General features: G+C 58.6%; 1 protein-coding gene across 2 annotated transcripts in view; it reads left to right on the top strand.

Moving 5' to 3' along the window:
* Positions 1-2,374: 2,374 nt before the first annotated feature.
* Mgll (monoglyceride lipase) overlaps positions 2,375-27,284 on the top strand; it is a 75,377-nt gene continuing 50,467 nt past the window's right edge. The window contains exons 1-2 of one of the 2 annotated variants that reach the window (XM_048356355.1): positions 2,375-2,526; positions 3,433-3,577. In XM_048356355.1, coding sequence (XP_048212312.1) covers positions 3,453-3,577 — 125 coding nt within the window. In that variant the 5' untranslated portion in view covers positions 2,375-2,526; positions 3,433-3,452. Of the gene's footprint in view, positions 2,527-3,432; positions 3,578-27,284 lie in introns of those variants that run through there. The other variant, XM_048356354.1, reaches the window with a different exon arrangement.

Here is a 27,284-nt window from a genome sequence, read left to right as displayed (position 1 = left end):
ATGCCTGCAATTCTAGCTACTCAGGAGGCTGAGATCTGTGGACTGGGGTATGAAGCCAGCCTGGGCAGGAAAGTCAAGACCGGTATCTCCAGTTAACCAGCAAAACACCAAGAGGAGCGGTGGCTCAAGTGGTAGATGGTTTGTCTTGAGCACAACTGCTCAGGCACAAACTAGGCCCTGAGTTCAAGCCTCAAGATCAGCACCAAAAAAAACAAAAACAAATCCATGACATTTACAATTACAGCAAATAATTATGCAAATAATAAAAACTGTACAAGACTAGGATGGTCAAAAATACAACCCTGATGAAATAAAGAACTAAATAAAGAGATCTACCGGGGCTGGAAATGAGGCTTAGTGGTAGAGTGCTTGCCTAGCATGCATGAAATGAAGCCCTGGGTTCGGTTCCTCAGTACCACATACACAGAAAAAGCCAGAAATGGTGCTATGGCTCAAGTGGTAGAGTGCTAGCCTTGAGCACAGAGAGGCTCAGGGACAGTGCTCAGGTCCCAAGTTCAAGCCCCAGGACTGGAAAAGAGAGAGAGAGAGAGAGAGACAGAGGGGGGGGGGGAGACAGAGACAGAGACAGATTTACCATGTTCATGGATCCAAAGACTTAACATACTAAATATTTCAATTTTTGGCAAATTGAAATACATGTATAATGCATTTCCTATTATCTAGCAAGGTCACTTTTAAAGATAAAAACAAGGTTATTACAAAATTTATATCAAAAGATGAAGTAACTAGAATAGCTAAGCCAATATTATAAAAGAAGAACAAAGTAGAATGAATCAGTCTTCCTAACTTCAAGACTTACTAGATAGCTTCAGTAATCAAGACTGCGTAGTATTGATGGGGAAGAGAGGCCACGCAACCAGGCAGGGCAGAAAACCTGGAAATAGACTCACAGAAGTAAGACAGTGAGATCTGGACCAAGATGCAAAAGCAGCTCAAGGAAGAAAGCCTTTAACCATTGTGCCAGGTGACCACATGTGTGCAAGGCAGCAGTGATTTTTACTAAAACCGCACACCCTAGATAGACATGAACTCTACATGGGTTAGACTTACCACGTGTGACTTTTAGGGGAAAAAAAAGGATGACGTCTTTCAGTGTAAGACAGAGGAGGCTTCTTTGGCAAAGGACTAGTATGTAGAATATATCAAGAACTCTGTAACAGCAGTAAAAGGACATACAATTAGAAAATAATATTTTCCAAATATCTCTTACAGAGGACAAACATAAAAAGGACACTCACAATGCAAGCTGTTTGGCGAGTTATGGGTGTAGCCACCACCAGAAGCAGAATGGCTAGAAGTTTTGTTTTTGTTTTTTAATGGGACAACATGAAGTGCTGACAGGACTATGAGGACTATCAAGAAGGTGCAGCGCTCACTCTACTCTGGGAAAATATTTTGGTGGCCTCTTTGAACACACACACCCACCCACACCCTAAGTGTGTAATTTCTATGCAGCCCGGATATTGCACTCTAGTACCTCTCAGATGATGAAGACACAGGAGCTACAGGAGCTTTTTTTTTTTTTTTTTCCAGAATTGCCCCAAATTAGAAAACACTCCATGTCCTACCACAAGTAAATGGTTAAATAAAGTGTGCAACCATCCCCACTGCGGGAAACTCCCCGGGCTAGCCTGGATTGGGCCGAATTAAACCCACGGGTGCGCACAGGTTACGCAGGGTGGGTGTGGTTCCACGGGGGCGCGGGGGCTGCAGGGGCGCCCGCAGGGTGGGGCCGGGGGGCGAGCGGGGGCCCCGGAGGCCTCGGCCGCGGCGAAGGTGGCTCTTGGCTGGCGGTGGGTTTGAGAGGGGATCGATCTCAGCGAGTCGCCCGGGCCGGGGTGCCGCCTTGTAGTTTTGTTAGGATGGGCGCGGGGTGGCCCCCTCCCCCTCCCCACCCTCCCCCTCCCCCTCCCCCGCCGCGGGGCGCAGGCCGCCCCGGAACTCCCCGCCCCAGCCAGCCACGTGAGCCTCCGACCTCCTCGCCCAGACCCACGCGAGGCCCGCGCACGCGGCCAGCCCCGGCCTGCCCCGGGAAGCGCTGGCCACCCGCACCCGGGCCCTGGGCGCCGCGGGGGGGGGGGCGCGTGCCCGAGTGCGCGTGCCCGGGCGAGGGCCGGGGCGTCCCGTGCGGAAGCCGGCCACGGGGCCCCGGGGCCGGCGAGGTCGGCGCGGGCGCGCGGCGGCGGGGCCGCGGGGGAGCGAGCACGCGGACGCGCGCGGGCGTGGCGGGCGGGCGCGGGGAGGAGCGCGTGGCGGGGCCGCGTCCGCCCCGCGGGGCCGGCACACGGGGCCCGGCGCCGCCTCCCGCCCGCCCGCCCGCGCCCCGCGCCCCGCGCGTCCCCACCCCCCGCGGCCCCGCCGCCGCGCCGGCCGCGGATAAAGTGGCGGCGCCGACGCCGCGCCCAGTCGCCGCGGAGCCCGCCGCGCGCACAGCGTCCGCCCTGGCCGGCCTTGGACCCGGACCCGCGGCGCTCGGGGGAGGCGACGGCGGCGATCGAGGCCCCGGTAACCGCGCCCGCCCCGCCCCCCGGCCCCCCGCCGCCGGGGTCGCCGCCCGCCCGGCCCGGTGCGGGTGCGCGGCCGTGTGCGCGCGTGCCGGCGCCGGCGGGCGCGCGCCCCGTCCCCTCTCCCGCCCGCCCCCCGGCCGGCGCGGCCCGCAACTCCACCGCCCCGCCGGGTGCGGGGACCCCGCCAAGTCCCACGCCCTCCCCGCCGCGCGCCCCCGGCGGCCGGGCCGCGGGGCTCCGCTCCCCGCGCTCTCCGGGCGCTCGGCGGGAGGCAAAGTTTGTCGCAGCCGCGGGGTGACTTTGCGGGAAGGACCCGCGCGGTGCTCGTCGGGGAGCGGGGAGCGCGGTGCGGGGAGCGGGGTGCACGGTGCGGGGAGCGCGGTGAGGGGAGCTGGGTGCGGGGTGCACGGTGCGGGGAGCGGGGAGCGCCGTGCGGGAAGCGCGTTGCGGGGACGGCGCCGCCCGCGGTGGGTTTGGGAACGCGGTGCGAGGAGCCGCGGCGGGCGGCGCGGCGCCTTCCCCGCCCCGGAGGGAGGGAGGGAGGGAGCCCGCTCGGAGCCCGCACGGCGCCCGCCAGCCCCGAAGCCGGGACCCGGCCGGCCGGCGGCGGCGGGATGGACGCAGGTTCGTCCCCCGCCCCGAGCCCGCGGCCCGCACGTCCCCTCCGGGAGGCCGGAGCGTCCCCGGGACCAAGTGTCCCGATCGGCGCGGTGGGCGGGCAGAGGCCGCCCGGAGGCGCTCGGGCCCGCGGCGGAGGGGCCGTCGGGCCGCGGTGGTTCCAAGTCCTCGCAGCGGAGCTGGCGGTTGTGTTTCAGCCCCGCTGGCTCTGAACCGACTTCGCCGCCCGCTCGGAGGGTGTCCGCGTCCGCCTTCTGACCGGGTCGTCCGCCGTCTGTCTTTCCAGGACTCGAAAGCCCTTCCAGGATGCCAGAGGAAAGCCCCCCGCGGCGGACCCCCCAGAACGTCCCCTACCAGGACCTGCCTCACCTGGTCAACGCCGACGGACAGTACCTCTTCTGCCGGTACTGGAAGCCCAGTGGCACCCCCAAGTAAGTGCTCACCGCCTCCGCCCTCTCCCCTCCCCTCCAGCCTGGGCACTGCACCCTCCAACTGCCTGGAAGTGAAGAAGCGTGGGGAACTGAGCTACCGACTCTGCCAGGTGACGGTTTTCAAATTACACCGTAGTTTGTTTTGCAATGGAGTTGTTTTCCAGCATTCGCCTAAAATCAGCCCAAACAAGGAAGGAATCCTCCAAAGGCATAGGCAGACTTAAGTCATGTGCGTGTGTGTTGAAGCGTGCGTGTCACCTTTGTGCTCTTTTCCTGCTTTAGTCTGAGCTTTGGAACACCATGCTTGGGGGCTGCTGTGCTCCCTTCCGGTTCCCTGAAGCTCAGTTACTCTGCCCTCTCCTGTGAAAGGTCTGCCTTGGTGTTGGAAATGGGCTTTGGGGAGGGCAGGCAGCTGCCCTCCGCGGCTCTGCTGTTCTTGGAAGAAGCAGCACGTTCTGCTGGCGGTGTCAGTCAGGGAAGGAGGTTATTTGTGGCAACCATTGGCCTGGTGACAAGGGAGCCATTTCCTGTGCCCTGTGCCCTGTTCCAAGGCCTGTTTACCTGTTCACAGGCCTCTGTCTCGAGGGGTCGCTCGGGCAGAGCCGGGCATGCCTCCGTTATCTCCGTGGGTTGTATGTGATTCTGATGGCTGGAGGCTCACAATGCAGACACAGGGACTAGAGAGTTCTGGGTTAAAACCGTGGCTTCGGGGTCAGCTGGGTGACTTGCGATTGCTTTCCCTCTCTGGGACTGCCTTCCTTCCCCGCAGTCCTGAAGGCTCTCCGCTAGTGGAAAGGGTGTCCTCCCGTGCATGCGCGTTACCTAGTCATTAATTCTGACCAAAACGGACTTAACTGGCTAACTCATTCTGGCTTCATTTTGAACACAGTATTATATGGTGAGTGATTTGATTCACGTCCAACAAAGAGGAGTCCGTTTCTAATGCCCAGTCTCGCACTTTGGGGGCTTTGTTGGTTGAGTGTCGTGAGGGTGGCCTAGTTTGGAGTTAGTAAAAGAAAGAGGGCCGGAGGCCTCTGGGGGTGGGAGGAATGGCCGGGGTTACCCAGTTGGCTGCCCTTTCCTTGCCTGTGGGTGGTTTTCACAATCTCCCACTGAACTTGCCACAAGTGGCTCTCTGCTAGGTTGCTTTTGCTCTAGAGAGGCAACCCAACTCCGTTCTTGCAAGTGAGCTGTCTCTTGGAGGTATGTGTCTGCTTGTGGGTGTAGAGGGGACCGAACACGCCGTGGGGCCGAGGAGCCCTGTGGTCAGAAGAAAGGCAGGGATGGAGAAAGTGAGGGGAAAGTGCCAAGGGGAGCCCCGAAATGGAGAGCAGGAGACCTAGCAGCCTTCGGCGCTCGGTGAACTTCCCTTGGCGCGGCCCTCCCGCCACGCCGACGCATGGCCAGGGGCCTGGCTCCCACCCACTGGCACTGCCCGCCTCTGCCTCCTGGAGACGTGATGGATGACGTCCCTTGAGGCTTGGGGCTCTCCCTGAGGAGCAATCGGACCTAACCGGAGCAGGGTCCTGGAAGCCCCCTGTAGGAGGGCCTTGGAGAGGGCCCGGTGCTCCTGGGGAAGGGCCCCTCACAGTGGGAGTGGGGAGGGGAGGGTGCAGGGGTGCTGCAGGGATGGGGCTGAGGACTGGGCGGCTGTCTGCTGCTGGCTGGCTGGCCCCCTACGGGCCTAGAGTCGTCTAGCTCGCCTTCAGGAGGAGGCTAGGGACCTCAGGTCATCTTGGATTTCACAAACATGCCTCCCCCCCCCCCCCCCCACCGCCGGGTAGGAGGGACAAGGAAGAGGGAGGCAGGAAAGGAAACTGAACCCTGCTGAACTTGTTCCAGGCCAGGAAGGCTTGGCGTCCTGGGGTGGCCTGGGGTGGAGGGAGGGCTGGGCCTGCCGTGGTCACCTGGCTCTGGTTTGGGCGGATGTTCTGGACAGCGGCGTTGCGCCTGCTCCCTGGACCTGAGTGAGGGAGCACCGGAGTCTTGAATACTGGGACAGAGCTTGCTGGGTGCCAGCACTGGCCCTGTAGGTGGTCACAACAACCAAGTCACAGGTATCTGCCGCAAGCCGGCCAACCGGCTGAACCTGCTTTCTGGAAACAAGTTATGTAAACTCCTCAGACTGACTGACTAAGAAGAAAATGTGTGTCGATGGTCACTGCTCTGTACAGACACAAGGCTAGAGTTTCTGGGCTTCCTTATTATTATCAAAATGCTCATACCTCTGTGTGTCCTGCTCAGTAGTATTTACAGTCGAAAAAAAATATTGTACTACTTATGGTAGATGTCATTTGAACTGAATACCAAGTAGAACTGGGGTCTGGAGTAGAGGAGCGTAGACACGCTCTCATTTGTGGTTCACAGTGACCTGCGAGGCCTGCTTTAGTGTTGCCCTTGCTGCCTTCTCCCGGAGGGGCCAGGTCCACGGTGTGATCAGGTGGTTTGCCCCGGATGTGTTCTTCCTGGCAAACCACCCACGTGCCTGACAGATTTTATCCTTACAGTGCTGTTTTCCTGATTCGTTCTTACAAGCATAGTTTAGTGTAGATCACCTCCCAGGGTAAAAAGAAAGAGTAATCTGTTTTCCAGCATCGTTTGGTCCATATGCAAAACCAGATGTAGATTAAAAATAAATATCGATTCTAGGGAGAAAAAAAAAATCTCCTTATGCCCTGTTGACTGACTGCCTTATCCAGATCCCGTACCGTGACATCATTAAATACTGTGGGTTTTCTTCTTCCTTTTTTAAAGTAAACTCCCACTGACGGTCTTACGGTCAGGGCGACTAGCCCATGCGGTAGCGGGGTAGATGGGTGTGTGGACTCGAGCTGGGAGGCTCAGAGTTGTTCTGTGATATTAAGGACGACTCAGCGTTGGCCCTCGTCCCAGTGAACTGACGCCTGAGACCTCAGGGCTCGCGGTGAGTGCTCGAGGCACTTAGAGTAGGGGTAGCAGTTAGCTCTGAAAGCCAGTTTGATGACTTAGATGCCTCAGAAGTGCTGGTTTGTTTTATCTATGACCGAGAAGGCTAGAGAACACTGTGATTACGTGATTACCCAGCTCTGAGCCCCACCAGGTAGTTCTAGGCAGGAAGCAGTTCTGTGCTCCTGTGGGCAGGTGCTCAGTGGGGTAGGTGGCACACAGGTCTGTCCTTCAGTCTACTGCTCTGGTGTGCTTCCTGTAGCTGACTGCAGGGGTTGTGGTCGCGGCGATGACTGGTGCGGACACCCTCGTCGACAAGCCCTGTGCAGTCCTGACCCCCGTGGGTGTTCGGAGACACTGTGCCCTTGAGAACTGGGCCCCCAGGCCTCAGAAAGCCTCCCTTCTCTTGTATCTCTACCGGCATTTTGTCCCGCACTCCCCCACACTTGCTGAGCTCTTCCAGAGCCTAAGCCTGTTGGCCAGTCCTCCCTGGCCCTGCCTTTTCATTTCTCACTTCAGACGTCAGCACTGTGGTCCCCCTTTCAGTAGCGCCGCCCCAGTGCCCTCCGCAGAGCGTCCTCTTCTCCGCCCGCGCCCCCCCCCCCCAGCATGGCAGGGTGCATCTGCGTGGTCGCCAGGGCCGTGGCTGGGGCTGGGCTGAGCTGAGCTGGCCAGGGTTTCCTCACTTCTGCAGCCTGCCTGCGCCTCCGGCACGGTGGCTACTGATGGGGCTGGAGTCGGCCAGGAATCCTGCTCAGGCTGGCCTCTCCCCACTCCAGGAAGCAGGATTGAGACCCACTGGCCCCCAGCGGAGGCCCGCCCTCTTGGGGTCACACTGGCCCTCTGTTGGCGCTCCCGGGAATGCTGGACTCTTCCCCCGCATGAGCCCATTTTCCTGAAGAAGCAGCCATTGGCCGGTGCTGCGGCCTCCTGGCCAGGCCTCTCGGGCCCACCCCTGGGCGGGTCCAGGGCCCCTCCCAGCCATCTGGACCTAGACCGGGGAGGGGAAGAGTCGTCACCATCTGGCCGGGCTTGATTTCCATCCCCTCTGCCTCTGGAAACTTCATTCTCAAGCATCAGCCCACACCTGCCCTCCTCTTGAGTTTTCTAAGCAGGGCGTAGGCCAGGTCTTCACTGGCTTTCTCGGCCCCCCATTGAGTGAAGGCAGCCTGGGCCCTGAGCACACCGGAGGGCAGGGAGGCCTTTCCTCGTCCCGCTCGGCCCTCTGACCTCGTGCCCCCTGCGGTGGGTGTTGAGCTGGGGTGCCCGCCGTGCCCGGCGTCTTTGGCACACCCATAGCTCGACCGGGCTGGGCTGGGCCCAGGCCTCCAGCAGGCAGGCAGGCAGTGCGGGCTCCTCTGGGCTTTCCCTGCTCTTCCCGCCCAGCCCGAGTCAGGTCTCACTCTGCAGATCCATTCAGCACCTGTGTCCTAGCACGCGCTCATGTGCACGCGTGTGGGTGCCAGGCGGAAAGAACAGGGCGCAGGCCTCTGTCTGATGAAGCTTCGTGGAGAAGCACCGTGCGGCGAGGACACAGAGACAGGGCTCCTGCCGCCCGCCTGCCAACCCCGTGCGGCCCGGTGCCTGCGTGCCCTGACGTGGGCCCTTCCCGTCACCCAGGGCCCCCCACCAACCCCACCTTTGGATGGAAGTGGGGGGGCGAGGGCCGAGCCACGGCGGAGCAGTAGTTGGCACGGCAAGGGCTGAGGAAGTTGGAAGCCGACCACGGCTGCTGAGAGCGGCGTGGAGGAAGGGGTGACCCCGAGTCACCGACCCTCGGGGACGCGCCTCCACAGGAAGCACACGCGTGTCCCCAGACGCTGAGACATTCGTGAAGCAGCCCTGAAGTCAAGCCAAGGGCAGGATGGAGGACGGAGGGCCTGGTGGTGGTCCCAGGCCAGCTTCTCGACGGGAGGAGTCTCTCCACCACGGGGCTTCAGGAGTCACGCGTGATCCGCCCGTCTCTCCACCACGGGGATTCAGGAGTCGTGATCCGCCCATCTCTCCACCTGATCCGCCCTCTCTCCACCTGACCCGCCCGTCTCCACCATGGGGCTTCAGGAGTCGTGATCCCCCCGTCTCTCTACCTGACCCGCCCGTCTCTCCACCGTGGGGCTTCGGGAGTCGAGGTGGGCCCATCTCTCCACCTGATCCGCCCGTCTCTCCACCTGACCCGCCCGTCTCCACCGTGGGGCTTCAGGAGTCGTGATCCGCCCGTCTCTCCACCTGATCCGCTCCTCTCCACCACGGGGCTTCAGGAGTCGTGATCCGCCCGTCTCTCCACCTGATCCGCTCCTCTCCACCACGGGGCTTCAGGAGTCGTGATCCGCCCGTCTCTCCACCTGACCCGCCCGTCTCTCCACCTCGGGGCTTCGGGAGGGAAATGCAGAGATGGAGCCGCTGCAGACGCTTTCATCAGATGGCGCCTTCTTTTTGTAGCACCTGTCTGTTTTGCCTATTTTAAGGATCTCCCAAAGTTTCCTTGTCTCTCAGGAAGCTGTTACTGTCCCTGCCTTTGCCTTTTCCGTAGCACAGCTAACTGTCTCCTTTTTAAATAGGGCATCTCTTCTGGGCTCTTTATCTTTCACTCTTCGAATAGCAAAGATCTTTTGATGGTGAGAGGGAGGCGGGCTGCGGCTCTGGCAGTTGATTTTTCCAACTGCTTCAGTAAGGGATAATTTCTTCCAGTTGCTATAAGAATGTTCTACAGATACAAGTCTGGCTTTGTTTTGCAGTGGAGTCTAAGAAACAAAATAGTGAAATAAGCAGCTCTCTGAATAGCAGCCATTGTCCACCATTGTCTATTTATTGGCACCTTTTAGGTTGAAATCTTAATTCCAGCTGCACTTTGTCCAAGGGCGCAAACCCCAGCTATTGGTCTCTGGTGGTGCAAATTTTTACAGCTGGGATGACAAGATGACCCTCGTCCCATCTGGGAGGGTCACCTGAGGCTTGCTTGGATGGGAGGCGGTTTTAATTTCTCACAGCCTGGCTCCTGAGGGGGTGGGGGTGGGGATGGGGGTGGCCGCAAGTGAAAGGGGGGGCATTGTTTCCCGTGTGCCTAGGGCTGCGGAGCTGTGGGTCCCCGCGCTTGCAGCTGCGGCGGAACGTTTCCGCGGCCTCCTGACATGCGCCCCTCTGCAGAAAATGCCGCCCATTGGATCCTGTTCAACAGGACCTCTGTGCGTGATGATGCCAAGTCCTGCCTCACCTTCCCCAAAAAGGATGGAACTAGGCGCTTCCTGAGGGGCGTCATCATTCTGTCAACATTCAGAAAGCAAAGAGTGAGGGGGACAAGGAAGGACAGAGAAGGAAGGAGGGAAGATAGGGAAAGGAAGGAGAAGGAAGGATAGAGGAAGGAAAGGGGACTTGGACAAATGGCAGATCGGGCGCTAAGGTCTAGCGAGCATGGGCTCCCTCGCCTTGGGGACTTCAGGTTCTGAAACGGGCTGGGAAGGTGGCTTCGTGGTGGAGCACCTGCCTGGCACGCACGAAGCCCTGCGTTTGATTCCTCAACACCACATACACAGGGAAAACCAGAAGGAGCGCTGTGGCTCAGGTGGCAGAGGGCTGGCCTTGAGCACAAGAAGCTGAGGGCCCTGAGTTCAAGCCCCAGGACTGGCCAAAAAAAAAAAAAGACCCCAGGCCCAACCGTTCCATATTCAGGGACAGCCACTCCCTAGTATACTGCAAATACAGAGACGCGGAGAAGGGCGGAGGAAAGAGACTTGTCGTGTGGCCCAGGCTGGCCATGGGAGGCCAGCCTCAGACAGGAGCTGTCGGTTCAAATGGACAAAGAAGTAGAGGCATTGGGGGGGAGGCACAGGGTCCCCAGTCATCGCCAGGTTCTCATGGCCATTGTCTGAAGACAATGGGGGCCTGTCACCTGGCAGGTGGCCCTGGCTCTCCTGGGTTCCAAGATGGTTACAAAGTGAAGAAAGAATGGCTGAAGGCACAGGATGCCCAGTTCTTAGCCTGGGCTTGGTTAACTCATGGACCTGGGTAATTTTTTTCTGCCCTTCAGCAACAGCAGCCTTAAGCAAATGGATTTAAAGGATCAGAGATGAAAAGCATGTAGTTATGAAATCACTGCCTCCGTAGACATTTTAGAAGTCTCACTCTTGTGTCTCTCTCTGCATGTTAAGTCAGCCTTGAAGCTGTTCGGGAAAACCTTATCTGGGGTGGGGGGATGGGGACGGTGGGGGGATGGGGACGGTGGGCAGTGGAGAAGAACCCAGACACCTAGAGCCCGAGCACCAGGCCAGACCGCGGGCACCCTGCCAGGGAGCCACCCATACCAGCCCCGCGCCCTTCCTCATCTGTAAAGCGAAGGAAAGTGCCACCTCTCCCAGGGAGTGATTCTGCAGGTTTAACACAAGTGTAGTTTGGGCGCCGGAAGGGCGGGTGGAAACCGGACCTCCTTGCCTCTAGTCATCGGGTCCGCCCTGCTCCGGGGCTGTACGTTAGGTCGTTTCCTGCCTCACCCTCCCTCTCTTCCGTCCTGTCAGCCTTCAGTCACGGCCACAGAGTGAGCGAGCTTCGTACACTGCCTTTGCCTTTGCCTTCTCCAGCAGCCAGGGGCCCCTGCCTCCCCGGCTTAGATGACTTGCTATTTCTTCCTAACCGTGAGGGCTCACTTCCACTTGGTGGGGTTCCAGGCTTCCTGTAGCCTTCTGCAGGAGCGACAGGTTCCAGGACTCTACACAAGAACAAGTTGTCATTGGTGGTGAAATTCTTCGTAAAATGACACAGCTAAGTTGACAGTTTTAGGTGATACCAACATTTGTGACATAATTGTGTGTATGTTAGGTTTTTTAAGGTATGTTAAAAATATATAATTTTATTACGGCGTTGAACGGAGGTGTTCCTGTTTCATGAGTCAGGTAATGAGCACATGGCTTTTTGGACAGTGTCACCGTTTCCCTTGCTTTCCCCGTTTCCCTCTCCTGTCCCTGCCCGCCAGTTGCACAGTTCATTTTCCACCCAGTGTCTGCTGAGTGCTTCTGGTGTTTTGTTTTGTATTGTTTTAATTGACACGTACTAGTTGTGCCGGGTGATGCTTCAGTCCCGGCACGCGGTGCTCATCAGCTGGCCTTCGCCTCGCCCTCTGCCCTGACCGTTTCTCCCCGTGCACAGTGGACGGACTCCTGTGGCTCTTTATAAAATAGGCAATAACTCGTGTGGCCTGCCATCGCCCTTGTGCTGCAGAACGCTGGAACTTAATCCTTCGCTCTAACTGTGCCTTGGTGCCTGCTGTCCTCTCCTCCTGTCGCGCCTTTCCTGGACTTTAACAGTGAACAAAATTAACTTTAAATTGCCACCAGTGATTGAGACTCTGTGGCACTTGCCTTTCCGGGCCAGGTTTGTTTCACTGACTGTAATGGCCTCTGGTTCCGTGCGCGCTGCTGTCCTTCATCTGGAAGCTACTGCCTCTTTGTCTACTCGCAACGTCCAATCACCGAGGGGTGCGGGGATCTGTCCCACCTCATTCAGATCTGCCTTTGGTCGCTGGTGGGCTGGAGGCCACGTCTTAGCGTCTTGAGGAACCTCCATGCTGTTTCCTGTGTGGCGGCACCTGTTTACTTCCCCTCCATGGTGTGTGGGACGTTCCCTTTCCTCTGCACTCTGGCTAGCATTGTTTATTTTATTGCTTACTACGTTAATTGTGTGCACGCATGGGGTCCCGTGTGAGCACATACTATGTGATCTGTCTTTGCTGAGGGAATGCTGGACAGCTGGAGCTCCTGCAGCTGGAGCAGTTCAAATAACCTTCGTAGGAGCATCTGATGTTCATTCAGATCTACATGCTAAACGTCCCAGTCACGTGGGGTGTGTGTGTGCGCGTGCGTGCGCGTGCGTGCGTCAGTGCCTGTGCTGCCAAGCGTGAGAGGGCCGGTGTGGGTGCCGCACTGCCCTTCCAGACCGCGGTGGGCGGGGCCCCTGGCCCTGGGTGTATCCCCACCCCACGCTCTGTTCCTGCATGGCACACGGTCTGTGCCGGCTCAGTCCAGCGGCGCTCTGCGGGCCCTGGCACTGCTCCCTGGCCGTGTCTGCGGTGGGCCGCTGGCGTGCAGCTGGGAATGTCTTAAGAAGCATGTGGGATTGGGGGGAGGAAATTTTACGGTCATTTTGGAAATCTAACATAAGACAGAGAGCTTCACCCCCCTCCCCCAGCCCCCCGGCCGGTCTTGGGGCTTGAAGTCAGGGCCTGGACGCTGTTCCTGGGCTCTTTTGTTCAAAGCTAGTGCTCTACCACTTTGAGCCACAGCTCTACTTCCGAGACAAAGATCTTTGTACGGAATTGGGACCATGGTGGGAGGTTTGTTATAGTGTTTGCCTCTGAGTGACTTTATGTGAGGTACCATCTCATGCCTTCCAGTAAGTTCCCAGATGTTTTATACTTGACATATTGAGGTGGTTGCATCTCTTGGCAGTAGAAAAACCCATAAGTGTCTCCAGTGCTCATCTGTAGAGTTCATGACTGAATAGTTGGGCTTCCCCGCGTTTACTGTGGGGAAATCAGGTCAGGTCCGATGAGTTGCAGTCTCTAGTGCTGTGGAGTTCTAGGAAGCTGAGCAAGCCATTGCTGTTGAGTGGTTCCAAGGGGCTGACTTCCTGTGCGGGAAGCAAGTGCCCGATTCACAAAGCATCCTTGCCGGAGACGCCAAGAGGAAGGCACTCCTTGCAGGAGACCCCTCGAGAGGGTGGATGGATGCCTTAGTCCACTAACTTTGATAGAAACCTGTGCAGGCAAACGTGTACCTGCAAGAGGGAGCTGCAAGGTCGCTGGTGTTTTCCATTCTAGCTCCCGAGTCCGCGTGGGTGGCAAAACCTGGAAGGACTGTCTCCTCCCTTGGTTGGTTTACTCGGAGGGGAAACGCAGCTTCTAGAAGCGGATAGCAGTGGAGGGCCGCAGACAGCCTGGATTCTCCGGCTGGAGTGCAGCCCATGCCTGTCTGCATCCGGTCTCATTCCAGTGTGGAGGCTCGGAAGGGAAATGGCTCGGTCACCATCTTGAAGAGGTCTTCGCAGGGACAGCTTCAGGCAGTGCCAAAGCATAGGCGTCTGCCTGTGTGGGCTCTGACCTCTGCCCCGGGACCTAAGAAGGTCAGATAAGTTCCAGCTGGCTCTGTAGGGTGGGAAAGGGCCTTGTCAACACAAGGTGGGGAAGGGTTTACTGCCCTCTGAACATGCCAGGAACTCGTTGGAAACAAGAGGCAAAATACCTGGTAGAGGACGAACTTGGAGGGCCTAGTTCGGGAGCCTACGTTGGATGGCCGTCGTAGTTGCGGCGGGGACGGGTGGGGTAGCTTCAAAAGCGGAATTTATTTTCTGACAGGTTTGGAGCTTAGAAGCCCTCAGGCCAAGGTGTGGGGGGGCTGGCTTGTCGCGAGCCCCTTCTGGCTGTGCCCTCCCGTCCCCTGCGCCTTGCCAAGGAATCCGGCTCCTCGTGAAGACTTTGCTGCAGGGTTCATGCGAGGCTGGTTGTTGTTTATAGTCGAACACTTCCAAAGCAGCTGGGCGGGCTTCAAGCCTCCGTATGCTGAGTTTCTAGAGTTGCCGAGCCTCCTGCCTTTTGACGTCTGTGCTTCTCTGCAGGCTTGTGGCGGAGGCCCAGCCTGTGTCGAGGGCCGCGGCTCTGCCCTCCGCCCTCTGCCCGCGGCCGCCTGGCTGGAGGCCCGCAGACGGCAGCGTGTCTGCGGTAAACCTCGATGGAGGTGCGGCCCTGAGCTGGGCTAGAAGCCTGCCCTCCGCGTCTCGCTCCCCTCCCCGTGGCTGAGTTGTCACCTCTAGGATAAAGCACCGGCTTGGTCTCAGGCACGGCTACTCCTCCCTCTCCCTTCTCCTGTGGTTGGCAGCCATGGCTGGCTGTCGGACTTGATGACAGAGACAAAAGTGTCCATACGGCTCCAAGACATGCACATCTTCCCGTGTTCAAAGGGCGGCAGAGCCCGCCTTGCAGCCGCCTGGCAGGCACATGTGCAGCGGGGAGGGGAGGGGGCGGGAGTCCGCGCCCGCCCCTAGGCCTGCCCGCAGGCGGGCATGAGAAGATCCACAGCCACCGCTGTGCCTCCCGGCCCCCACGTGTGCCCTCGGAGGAGAGTGGGTGACGTGGTGGGTGTTGGCCTCTCCGGAGGGGCGAGCGGGCGTCGCTGAGCCCGAGGGAGGGGCGGGAGGGCGGCCGGAGCCTCGTGTCTCAGCTCGAGCGAGGGCACTGTGGCGGTGGGAACGGCGGGCGGGGAGCGGGAATGGAAGCGCTGTCTCCCAGGACCCATTGGCTTTTCCACCCAAAGGCCCCCAGCCTGAGAGGCCTCGCTGTGCTTCCAGCCCCTGTGGGGTTCCTGCAGTGGACCCCACCTGCGCAGAGGCTGGTCATGGGACAGGCTTAGCTTTTTGCACTTTAAATCCTCCCCTCCCTGCCACCCAGTCACAGTGATTTGATTCAAGCACCTTGCACAAGTGAGAGAAAGTAGACATGTCCCCACTTCAAGAAAGCAGAGCCAAGGGTGCTGGAAGGCACCCGGGTCAAGGTCACGCTGTCTGGCCGCTTAAGTCAGGGCCTCCGGGACGGAGCCTGGCAACGGCCTGAGATGGCAGGTGAGACGGCACTGGCCTCAGTTCTCTGGCACTCGGGCCGGGACTACCAGAACTGGAATAAGAGTTTCTTCTCCTTACTCATGATTTCTATTCAGGGATTGCAGAAAGACCCAAGTCAGCAGATTGGTAGCGAGCATTTCAGAGCGCACGCTCGGTGGCAGGCCTTGCGCTGGGTCTCATGGGATGGAAAAGCCTTTGGGACCTGCCTTCCAAGAGCCCCACGCAGTGGTGAGGGCAGGTGGGCCAGACACTGGCGCACACGCCAGGACCCAGCCCCACAGCAGGTGCTGCCGCGGAGAAGTCAGCTCTGCGGAGGAGGAGGTGCTTGCAGTCTCTTCCTTACACCTTTCCGGACCATTTGCCAGACGGGGAATTCTGTACGGTACAGCAAAGCAGAGCAGTGTCTGGTGGGGTCTCTGTGAAGTCATCACCCAGAAGTCTGGGATGCCCCAGTGGGCCCCCAGGCTGAGGCTTCAAGAGAGACCTATTCCTTTTGATACGTGTCTTAAGAATGTTCTGCACCGGTGGCTCACACCTGTCATCCTAGCTGCTCAGGAGGCTGAGATCTGAGGACTGCATTTCAAAGCCAGCCTGGGCAGGAAAGTCCATGAGACTCTTAGCTCCAATGAACCACCAGAAAACCAGAAGTGGCCGTGTGGCTCACATGGTAGAGCGTTAGCCTCGAGCTGAAGAGCTCAGGGACAGCGCCCAGGCCCAGAGCTCAAGCCCCATGACCAACAAAACAAAGAATGCTCTGTAACAGCTTTTTGTTTAAACCCGTATCATCTTTGGAAAGGAGAAGAAGGAAGCTAATTTTAAGTGTGTCCAAGCCTGTGTCTGCCATATTGCCCCCTGCCCCCCTCCAGCAACATCTGCGGTGTGGTTGGCAGCATTCTTGCTATTTTATTGCTATAGAAATTGAGTCTCGTGGAGTCATGTGCTAGTAAGTAGCAGGGCCAGACTCCAAATCTGTTTGCTCCAAAAGCAGCGCTGTTATCTGCAGTGCTCCTGTCCGCGGGCTCAAGAGGCCACGGGGCCACGTGTGTGGCCGGCTGTGGGCCGCGGCTGCCCAGCCCTCAGGCTAGTCCCAGGAGGAGAGACACTGGCTGCATGTCACCGTGGAGAAGCCCAGGCTGGCGGAGGCTCGGGGCTGAGACGCCACACCCAGGAATGACGGGTCAGGCGTGCCGTGCGGCCACTCTCCTCCCGCCTCCGGCGTCCAGCCGCGGCCTTGCCCGCGTTACACCAACCCGACGCGGCTGCCTGCGGAGGCCCGAGGCCCCGCCCCACGGCAGCCAGCGCCTCCCCCTCAGCTCATCGCTGAGCTCCCTCGCCTGCCTTCGCCACACATTCCTGATCCCTCACTACCACCCATTTGGCATTTCACCACCCAGAAGAACTGGGAGCCATCTGCAGCCCTGGGAGTTCATGCTGTTCTCCTTCCAGGAAAAAACTGCTGTTACATAAGCCCGAGCTCAGTGCATCCATGCGGGAAGGTGCCAGAGCCCTTCCTCCAGCCGAAGAAACTCGTCTCAGGCTGCTCTTCCTGCTGCTTCCGGTCTTGCCCCGGTCCAGAATCTCACCGCAGCTGTCCTCTTCATCTTTCTCCCTTGCAGAGCCTTTAAGAAGACTCAAACGCTAGCTCAGTGTGTACAGAGGCCTGCCCTCTCAGAGACACCTCTGAGATCTGCATTGGGCACCTCGTCCCTTGTCCTTTGAGTGGGGATGAGGGTGGTCTCTGGGGCCCGGGGCCCTGAGACCCACAGGGGTCCTGACCCTCAGTCTTGTGGTGCCTCCGCAGGGTGGACAGCCTGACCCGGCCAGGGCCATTTCTCCCTTGGTGAATTGGCTTAACTGGGGTTGTTCAGTTGTTGCTAAGAAAACTCTGTGTGTGTGTGTGTGTGTGTGTGTGTGTGTGTGTGTGTGTGTTCATAGAAGGAGGAGCACCAAATAATGACTGCTAACCTCAGAAGCTCAGAGGCTCAGAAGCTGGATAGCATTGCAAAGATGACCTAATTCATTTGCTGTGCTGTGCAAGAAACTGAGGCACAGAAGACTTGGAGAAACAGGTGGCGGTAGTAGGAGCCGCCCCCAGGGAGCACCAGCGGGGTCACTGTGATGAGGAAAGATGAGCAGAGGGGCTCAGCGGGTGCAGGTGCAGGGCCTCGGTGTGAGCCGGGCTGGTGACAGGAGCCCGATGCCAGCAAAGGCTGGGCCTGGGGGGTGCGTGTCGCCCCTCTGCTCACGTCATCACAGTGCAGCCCCCTTGCCCGGGTCCTGGTGAGCGAGAGGGCTTTCGCCTCCCTCTACGAGGTGGTGGGTGAGCTATCTCCCGATTCTTTTTTCTGCTCTACCTCCCGATGGAAGCTGTCCTCTCCCCTGCGTGCGGCTCCCGCCCCGCGCAGCCCGCACACGCGGTAAGAGCATGGCAGACTCGGCCAGGTGGCTGTGCTTCGTGAGGAGGCTCACTGGTGCCAGCGCACCCCCTTGCCTTCATGTGGTCTGGAGCTGTGCCTGCCGTGGGGGCAGCCCCGCAGCCCCTGTGCCCGGCAGAAATGACTCTCAGTCCGGGACGAGGAGCTCAGAGCTCCTGCATGGTGCTCTGTCAGGATTGCCACTGTTTGGCCCTTGATTGTCTTTCTGGAACACTTGGGACAGCTGTGAAGCTCTTCATTAATGGACCAGCCTAAAAGTCACACCCAGCACTTCCCTGGGCCATTAGTGACTCCCAGAAGGCCAGTTCCAAATATTGATTGGGGCGTGGCCTGCGGACGCCACTGGTGTCAGAGCCTTTCTGGAGCCAGCCCGGCCCTGAGGAGGCCTCTTAGGAGAGTCTGCCTGCTAATGCAGCTCCCTCGTCTGGACCCACGTGGCAGAGCTGCCTTTCCACGAAAGCAAATCGCTCCTGGGGCTGCAGCCCCCAAGGGCAGGGCACTGGCTTGAGGCACAGATACCTGGTGTTCGGACTCTTCCAACCTGGTTTGTGGAAGGCAGTTACCCATCACTGGCACTGACATGTTCTCTGCACCTCTAGGAGATTACAGGAGGAAAGGAAATGTGGGAGAGAATAATTACGCGTAATTAGGGAGCCAGGATGTCAGCCCTGCTCATGATTAGAGCATTTTGGGCACCGGAGCTGTCGACTGCCAACGGCCTGTCTGCACGGTATGGGTAGCTCCTAAGGGAGGAAGTCCCCTCCGACCAGACCCTCGGGCCTGGGCGGTCCAGGGCTGCCTGACGGGGGTGCGCCGAGAAGGGCCCCTTGGCCTTGGGGCTGTGCAGACACCCCAGTGCCTTCCGCAGGCGGGCGTGGCCGCGATGTCACAGGCCTTGTGCTCTTAGGGGGCCTTCTGTGGTCTTCTGATCACCTGTCAGGGCCGCCCTTGAGCGGCTTGCCACGCGGGGCACAACTGTGTTGCTTACACTCTATGTGGTGCTTTAGTTTTCTAAGTTAAAAAAAAATTAATGGATACACAAAACCAGGCATGCTTATGGGATACTATGTTTCAATACACGTATACGTTGTATAAAGTTCAAATCAAGATAGGGGTATCTATCTTCTCAAATACTTATAATTTACGAGTGGTTAAAAGTATCCCGAATCCTTTCTTCTAGCTTTTTTAATCTACGCAGTTTATTATTGTTATCTATAGTTGCCTATGCCATAATGTATGTCTCCTTTGTAACTTGGTACCCAATTTTTCTCTCCCTCTTTTTTGTTGGTTATTGCGATTTGAACTTAGGGTCTCATGCTTGGAGCAGGTGCACTACCACTTGAGCCATGTCTCCAGCCTTCTGAGTATTAGCTGGAATTACAGGTGTGAGCTGCTTTCCCAGCCGTTCTCTCTCTCTCTCTCCCCCCTCCCCCCCTGCATTTGAACTCCAGCTCTCATTCTTGCTAGGCAGGTGCTCTAGCTCTGGAGCCTTGGCTCCAGTCCTGTATGTCTTAACTCCTTAAACGTGAGCATCTCGTGCTGTGGGAAGCGATGCTGGGTTATGCGGGAGGGATGCGGCAGAATGTCCCCGTCCCCGCCGGGCCTGCCGTGTTTATCTGCATAGTGCTTCACAGAGCCGCACACAGTCACTCGCTGATTATCCTGCCTCTGACTAGGATGGAAACGCCGAGAGGGCACAGCCTGTACCTCTTGCAGCCGCTCCTGCGGGACAGAGCACTTCCCCATGCTGCCTTCTCGCCTGCGCATTCCCATATATTAGCTGTGCAGAGGAGCTTCTTTCGGGTAGTTCCAAGGTGGCCTGGGCCCGAGCGCTCTCTCTGCCCACAGATGGTATCATAGCAGCTTTCTCGTTTCCTTCACGTGACATATGCTTACAGACTAGTGTCTACACAATTATAAAATACATATTTAAGATTTATACTGCATAGGTACATTTTTTATTCTTTTAAAAGGGATACCCAGTGTACATTGGAACTTTACTCTGCGAACACTGCTCTGTTTAATTAGTAACTGTCTTAGTCTGTTTTCTGTTGCTAATAATACAAAACCACAGACTGCATACGTTATTAAAACAAGATGCTTATTTTGGCTCACGGCTCGGACCCGAGGTTCCAGGGCTTCATCTGCCGGCAGTCACTGGCAGGAGGCAAGGTGCCCTGGGTGTTTCTGTCCCCCTCCCTTAGAAGGCCACAAGATGTGGTCCGGGGCTCTGCCTGCCGACTTCACCTTGCGGTCACCTCCCCTGACATCGCAGTCTGATGGCCCCCCCATCTCCTCCCAGTCGGGCTTAAACTACAGCACGATGTCCTCTGTCCTCTGGGCGTTCCCTGCTTACTGTAAGTTCGAGCCCAAGTGGCTGCTTCCCAGGCCGGCCTGGGCCTCAGCTCTGTGGGGCGTGGAGTTGAGCGTCGAGGAGGAGAATGGCCGTCAGCCCAGGCCAGGCCCCGTGGAAGCCATCCTGTAGGCCACTGCGGGGGGGGGGGGCAGGGAGACCCACAGCTGACCGCATAGGGGCCAACAAGGAAGCGAGTCCCCTTGCTCCCCACGCCGTGTGGCTGGGGCGCGCTTCCGTCGAGTCTCCCACCACGCTGCGCCCCTTGGCTGTGGGGTGCCGGGGCACACAGGGTCAAGGTGCTCCCAAGCCAGGAAGCAACGGAGGCTGGGCGTGACCAGGCCTGACCTTCCGAGGCCCGTGCCCGGTGACCTCTCCACGCCGCCACCCCCCGGGGCACCCCGCCTTCCACACGGACTTTGGAGGGGCACAAGGGAGCCCCACCCCCGTCAGGACGCACGGGGCCCAGGGAAGAGGTGACTTCCGGGAGGCGGGAGCGTCGGCCCCGGGTCTGCTCCTCCCGCTCCACCGGAGCTCCTGGCGCGAGCGCGCGCGGGGCCGTCCTCGCCGCGCCCTGCCGGGGCGCGCGCTTCTCCACGCCGCCGCGCCTTCTCGGGTGGCTGAGGCGTGGAGGCCCCGTGTGCGCACACACGGCCGCGTGCGTGGCTCCTCCAGCCCTCGCTGGGGACGCGGGGGGGAGCAGACGGGTGGAATGGCGTGCGAAGTCTCGGTCCCACTCCACGGCTGACATCGCGCCTCCCAGCCGAGGCGCCCCCCGCAGGCCTTCGCCCTGGCCAGGGGTGTGCGTGGCCCTGGGTCTGTGTGCGAATCGTGGGTGCGTACAGCCCTTCCTCCAGGTGGCTCTGGCAGGCGGCTGGCCCGGCCTGGCCCGTCCGTGAGTGGGGACCCTAGCAGGGCCATCGGCCCCCCGCAGCGGTGAGCTGGGTAAGTGGGTCTTCCTTCACAGGGAGCCCGCTTTTCACAGCTTTGGATCCCTGGCAGTTTGCACTGCATATTTGATGCCATTCCAGGCGTTCGGCAGGCTTGGAAACTGGGGGGCCCCGCGGCCCTCCCTGGAGGGCCTCCTTCGCCCTGCAGGCCATGGAGGTGGGGTGCTGGGAAGGCCGGCAGGGCAGGAAGACCTCCTGGGACGGGAGCTCCGTGCGGGGGGGGGGGGGTGGTTCTGAAGCTGCGGTGTGCAGGGCGGGCGCAGAGCTGAGCTGAGCTGGTGGTGGAGCCGGGCTGGCAGCACAGTGGAGAGATGAGGTTTGCGTGAGCACAGATTTGAGTGGGAGAGGCGGGGGCGGGGTGTCAGCTAGGAGGCGGCGTGCTGCTCGGGTCTGGGGTAAGAAGGGCCGGGGGTGGTAGCGGAGGGATGGAAGGAACACATGAAGGGTGAGGCTGCAGGGAGAGTCCGTGAGGACAGGAGTCCTGGGGCGGGGCGAGGCCGTGGACAGGGAGGGCGGCACGGCAGGGGTGAAGCTGTGGGCAGGGAGGGCGGCATGGGGTGAGGTCGTGGGCAGGGAGGGTGGCACGGCAGGGGTGAGGCCGTGGGCAGGGAGGGTGGCACGGCAGGGGTGAGGCCGTGGGCAGGGAGGGCGGCACGGCAGGGGTGAGGCCGTGGGCAGGGAGGGTGGCACGGCAGGGGTGAGGCCGTGGGCAGGGAGGGCGGCACGGCAGGGGTGAGGCCGTGGGCAGGGAGGGCGGCATGGCAGGGGTGAAGCTGTGGGTAGGGAGGGTGGCATGGGGGGTGAGGCCGTGGGCAGGGAGGGCGGCACGGCAGGGGTGAGGCCATGGGCAGGGAGGGCGGCACGGCAGGGGGGTGGACACGCAAAGAAGGGCCGGCACTGGCACAGAGGGGAGGGCAGGGCATCTGGACCTGGCGCTTGGGCACCCGGGGTTCTCAGGATGGAGGTGTGCACGGATGCCCGGGTTGTGCTCTCAGGACGGAGGTGTGCACGGATGCCGGGGGCGTGCTCTCAGGATGGAGGTGTGCCCGGGTGCCCAGGTTGTGCTGTCAGGATGGAGGTGTGCACGGATGCCCGGGTTGTGCTCTCAGGATGGAGGTGTGCACGGATGCAGGGGCGTGCTGTCAGGATGGAGGTGTGCACGGATGCAGGGGCGTGCTCTCAGGACGGAGGTGTGCACGGATGCCCGGGTTGTGCTCTCAGGACGGAGCTGTGCCCGGGTGCCCGGGGCGTTCTGTCCTCCGAGGGCAGCCCTCCCGGGACTCACTGCGGGGCTGGCACCCAGAACGCTGGCAAGCTCTCCAGACCCAGCTGTGGATGGGAACCCAGAGTTCTTTCCACCTCAGCTGCCCCAGGCTGGGAGGAGCAAGGTTTTCTCTAAGAACACACTGAGCCGACGCTGGTGGCTCACGCCTGTCACCCTAGCTACTCGGGAAGCTGAGATCTGAGGTGGCAGGTTGGAGCAGGTGGTGGGGTGCTCCGCCCCCCCTTGCCCCGGAGAGGAAAAGCTGGTTACACTGGACACCGTACAGGGACTCTACCACTAGCTGTAGATCTGTGGCCCTAAACTAGAAGCAAAGAAATAACAGAGAGGTTCTGCAAAGAATACTGCTACTAATTTGAGGACAGCAGAGCCCTGCAGTGGGAATACACATGCTCCAGGAGGGGAAGGCGAGGGAATCGAAGGGCTGAATGTGAGCACGCCTGTAGTTCCTGCACTCCAGAGACCGGGCAGGAGGATGGTACATTCAAGGCTATGAGTTACACAGCTAGGCCCGGGCCTGCCTTCCTTTCTACTCTGAGTCCCAAGACTTCCGGTCCAAAATAGAAAAAAAAAGGCCAACAGCAGGAAAAAATAAAGATAAAAATGAAGAGTATTACATCAGATCAGATGTTTGAAACAGTGGCCTGTCAGCACAGTGATTAATCACCAGAGTGGTGTGTCTCAGAGACTGACACCACGTTGGGGCTGGTGGTGCTCCTTCTGTGTGAAGTGGCGGTGATCTCTGGCTGTGGTCTCCTTCTGTGTGAAGCGGTGGTGATGTCTTGGTATGGTCTTCTGTGTGAAGTGGCGGTGATCTCTTGGTGTGGTCTGTGTGAAGCGGCGGTGATGTCTTGGTACGGTCTTCTGTGTGAAGCAGCAGTGATCTCTTGGTGTGGTCTTCTGTGTGAAGCGGTGGTGATCTCTTGGTGTGGTCTCCTGTGTGAAGCGGCGGTGATGTCTTGGTGTGGTCTTCTGTGTGAAGCAGTAGTGATCTCTTGGTGTGGTCTTCTGTGTGAAGCGGCGGTGATCTCTTGGTGTGGTCTTCTGTGTGAAGCGGTGGTGATCTCTTGGTGTGGTCTTCTGTGTGAAGCGGTGGTGATCTCTTGGTGTGGTCTCCTGTGTGAAGCGGCGGTGATGTCTTGGTGTGGTCTTCTGTGTGAAGCAGTAGTGATCTCTTGGTGTGGTCTTCTGTGTGAAGCAGCAGTGATCTCTGGCTGTGGTCTCCTTCTGTGTGAAGCGGTGGTGATGTCTTGGTGTGGTCTTCTGTGTGAAGCAGTAGTGATCTCTTGGTGTGGTCTTCTGTGTGAAGCGGTGGTGATCTCTTGGTGTGGTCTCCTGTGTGAAGTGGTGGTGATCTCTTGGTGTGGTCTTCTCTGTGAAGCAGCGGTGATCTCTGGCTGTGGTCTCCTTCTGTGTGAAGCGGCGGTGATCTCTTGGTGTGGTCTTCTGTGTGAAGTGGTGGTGATCTCTTGGTATGGTCTCCTGTGTGAAGTGGTGGTGATCTCTTGGTGTGGTCTTCTCTGTGAAGCAGCGGTGATCTCTGGCTGTGGTCTCCTTCTGTGTGAAGTGGCGGTGATCTCTGGCTGTGGTCTCCTTCTGTGTGAAGTGGCGGTGATCTCTGGCTGTGGTCTCCTTCTGTGTGAAGCGGCGGTGATCTCTTGGTGTGGTCTTCTGTGTGAAGCGGTGGTGATCTCTTGGTATGGTCTTCTCTGTGAAGCAGCGGTGATCTCTGGCTGTGGTCTCCTTCTGTGTGAAGCGGCGGTGATCTCTTGGTGTGGTCTCCTGTGTGAAGTGGTGGTGATCTCTTGGTATGGTCTCCTGTGTGAAGTGGCGGTGATCTCTTGGTATGGTCTCCTGTGTGAAGTGGTGGTGATCTCTTGGTGTGGTCTTCTCTGTGAAGCAGCGGTGATCTCTGGCTGTGGTCTCCTTCTGTGTGAAGTGGCGGTGATCTCTGGCTGTGATCACCTCCATTGACAGTCATGTTAAGAACTGTGCTTCCCATTCCACCTATTTCAGTTCTTACAAGCAACTCCATCTTGACTCAGACAGCTTTCACATTTCATGAGAAACTTGGGCCCCTGGACATCAGGAGACACAAGCCTGTCCAGATGGCAGGACTGGACACAGGCCCAACTGGAGATGACCACAGGACTGCCAACAGGAGGCCAGAGTGAGAAATGCTAGAAAATTCTCAGAGTGGAGTAACGTCCAGCACTGATGTATATGGCTATGTATACCGTATGCAGCCGAGACACCAAGGAAACGAGGCTTTGGAAAGTCACTTGCCTGAGTCTTATTCGTGTCAGAGCTTATGGATAGGTGACCCCGTCCTGGTGTGTTTCCCTGCACACGTCACGGTTGAAGCGTGAAGAACCGGTGATGCGTCACCGCAGTCGGGACCCCGGTATGGTGGTATGGTATTTGAGCATAGGGCCTTGCACTTGGTAGAAGAGCACTCTGCCACTTAGACGACACCCCAGCAAGAATTTTGGAATACTTTAGAACACTGTGATGATCAGGGAATATAGTCCTAGTCACTTAAGTAAGCAAACACAGGCAACCGTTAGAAAAGGTCCATGCCCCCATTTTGCCCTGGGATTTATTTTCATGGGCCTTATGGGTCAGCAAACAGGCTGTGTGCAGAGCCCGGCTGGACTGGGTCCGGAAAGGCCAAGAGGAAGCCTTACTCAGGAGACTCGGTGCTCTCGCTCATCTTGGAGACAGTCTTCTTTGCCTGCAAGACGCCGGCTGGAGACCGGAGGGATTCTCACCTCAGCTCCGCACTGCAGGCGGAGAAAGCCCAGAGCCGCCTGCAGGTCTCACGCGGACGGCCGTGGACGTTGAGGGGGCCGGCTGGGACGCGTCCGCTGCAGGGACACAGGCCAAGGGCTCCCGCGGCGGCCAGGGTCCCGGGCGCGGCCCTTCCGCCACCCTGCCTGCGGGCGACCGGCTGACCGTAGGCCTCCCCAGGTGGGCGAGTGGGCTTTCAGAGCAGGGGGGGCGGGGAACACGAGGCGAGTGCCGGAGAGAGATGTGAGCGGCGTGACAAGCCAGGTAACCATGCATCGAGCCGCCCAGCCCCTCTGTGGCAGACCGGGCTGCCAGCTTTACTCTGCACATTTATATGGAAACACATCTTTGCTGGGGCTTGTAATTTTCTAGTTGAATAGTTCAGGGTAGGCCCACTTTGGGACTTAATTATCCTTAGTGGTGAGAGCTGGCTGAGGTTGGTGCTCAGGAAGTGGGCGGGCCCCGGGCCCCGTGACAGTCACACGGGGCGGGACGCCTTTGCTGGAGGCTCATGACCGGCGTGCTAACACTGTCACCTCCCTCCGGAGGAGCAGGCCCCAAACGGAACGCGCCCTGCTGCCGGCTGGGAGGTGTCTGGCTCTCCCAGGGCTTAGCAGCGGTTTTGATACCAAACCCTGATTTCAAGGACCCAACACGACAGCTCCACAGGGCTTTTTAGTAACGTTTCAACTGCAGATTAATTAAATGTTAGGAGCCATGAGCGATTCCTAGGGGAAAATTGTGCTACAGCTTCTCAGTCAGTCTTTCCGAAGCCAGGTCCCAGTGCAGGAAGGTAATAGGGAGTTTAGAGTGGGATGCTAAAAAAAGACTCACAGATTGCTTGGGGATGTCTGCTCTGAGCCGAGGAGACTGTGACCGACGCGTTCAAGAGTGGAGGGATGGGCTCTAGAATCACTTCCTAAGCACCTCTGAGGTGTTGGGTGCTACGCGTCTCCAGCATTCTCTCCAGTTGCTTTCACAACTCTGGAAGTGGATATTGGTGTTTTTCGAATGGGAAAATGTCCATAGAAAGATGTCGAGGAATTGAAAGCAGGCCCCGAAATGTAACACGAGGTGCAATTATAGTTACAACAGTACATTCTAATTACAGATGTATAATTAAAGAACAAATAATTATAAGTAAATTTGAATATATGTGGAAAGGGAGAAACTAGCAGGAAATAAATCCCATTTTTCCTGATGGCACTCATTGAGAATGTGGGTAGATTTTTTTTCTTTATGCTTTCTGTATTTTTCTGTTTTTTCTTCAGTGGCCCATATTCCTTTTCAAGCATACATAAATTAAGCATGTGAGCGGGTGGCCCCTTTTTGTGCTATTGCATAACTGGAGATTCAGTGGCTTGCTTTCTCACTTCATAAATTCGCCAGGAACATTCATTACTCCTCTTCAACGTAATTTTAATAGCTATTCCTGGTGGTTCTAAGACTTGTGTTTTGTCTGGACTGAAGGATTGGACAGAAGCCCCTATAATCACCTCCTCCAGTGCTGACACAAGATGCACCTTGGCCTTCGGAAGACATTCCACATGGTGGGGGCAGGGGTAGCCAGGGGCCACGTGTTAAAGGCAGGTCCCTGCTTGGAGCTCTCAGGAGGTTGTGAAAATTTGCCGGCATGCTGGTGCACATCTCTAGTACCAGCATGGGCTATAGAGTGCGGTCCCTCTCAAACAAACAAGAAACAAAAAGCAGGCAAAACAAGCAAAGGAAGGGACAGGGCCTATTGGGAAGCTGCTGGTCAGTGGCGGCTGCCTGCCTTTGAAGGGGAGCCGGGAACCTCAGCCCCTTGGCGCCCTTTGCTTCTGTGCCTGCCACGCACGTGGCTGTGGTGCTCAGGACTGGCATCCCACTGGTGTTTGGGAGGACAGCCCTTATCTGAAGTGTGGTACCCCAGCTTTCTGTGCACGGGGGATGAGCCCTCAGCCCAGGAGGTGGGGTGCATGCACCCCTTCAGAGCTAAACATTACACGCCTCCCCTCAGCTCTCTGGTGTTTGGATGGCTCTGGTCCATTGGGTCAAGTGGGGTTGGTGAAGCTTCCTGCCCGCGCAGAGTCCGGCCGGCTCCTCCCGCGCCTCCCCGGAGGCCTGCCGGGAGCAGAAGGAGCTGCCGGGCAGCCCGGTCCAGGCCCCTGCTGCCCGCGGCCTGCCTGGTTCCTTCTTCTGGAGCTGCGGGGGCAGGCGCGCTGGAGGACCAAAGGGGCTAGGGAACCCGACCTGGGCGGGCGGCAGGCACCCCGCCCACCCCCGCCACGGCGCCTCTTCGGGGCTCCGGAGGGGCGTGGCTCTTGATGGGCCAGGTGAAGTACATAAACCCCAGACTCGGGAGGCGGGGGGAGGGGAGGAGGGGGGTGGGGTT

This window comes from Perognathus longimembris, chromosome 10 (genome assembly GCF_023159225.1).
Source record: "Perognathus longimembris pacificus isolate PPM17 chromosome 10, ASM2315922v1, whole genome shotgun sequence".
NCBI classification, from domain to species: Eukaryota; Metazoa; Chordata; class Mammalia; order Rodentia; family Heteromyidae; genus Perognathus; species Perognathus longimembris.
Note: the sequence above shows the minus strand (reverse complement) of the source record. Positions and strands in the feature narration are given on the sequence as shown.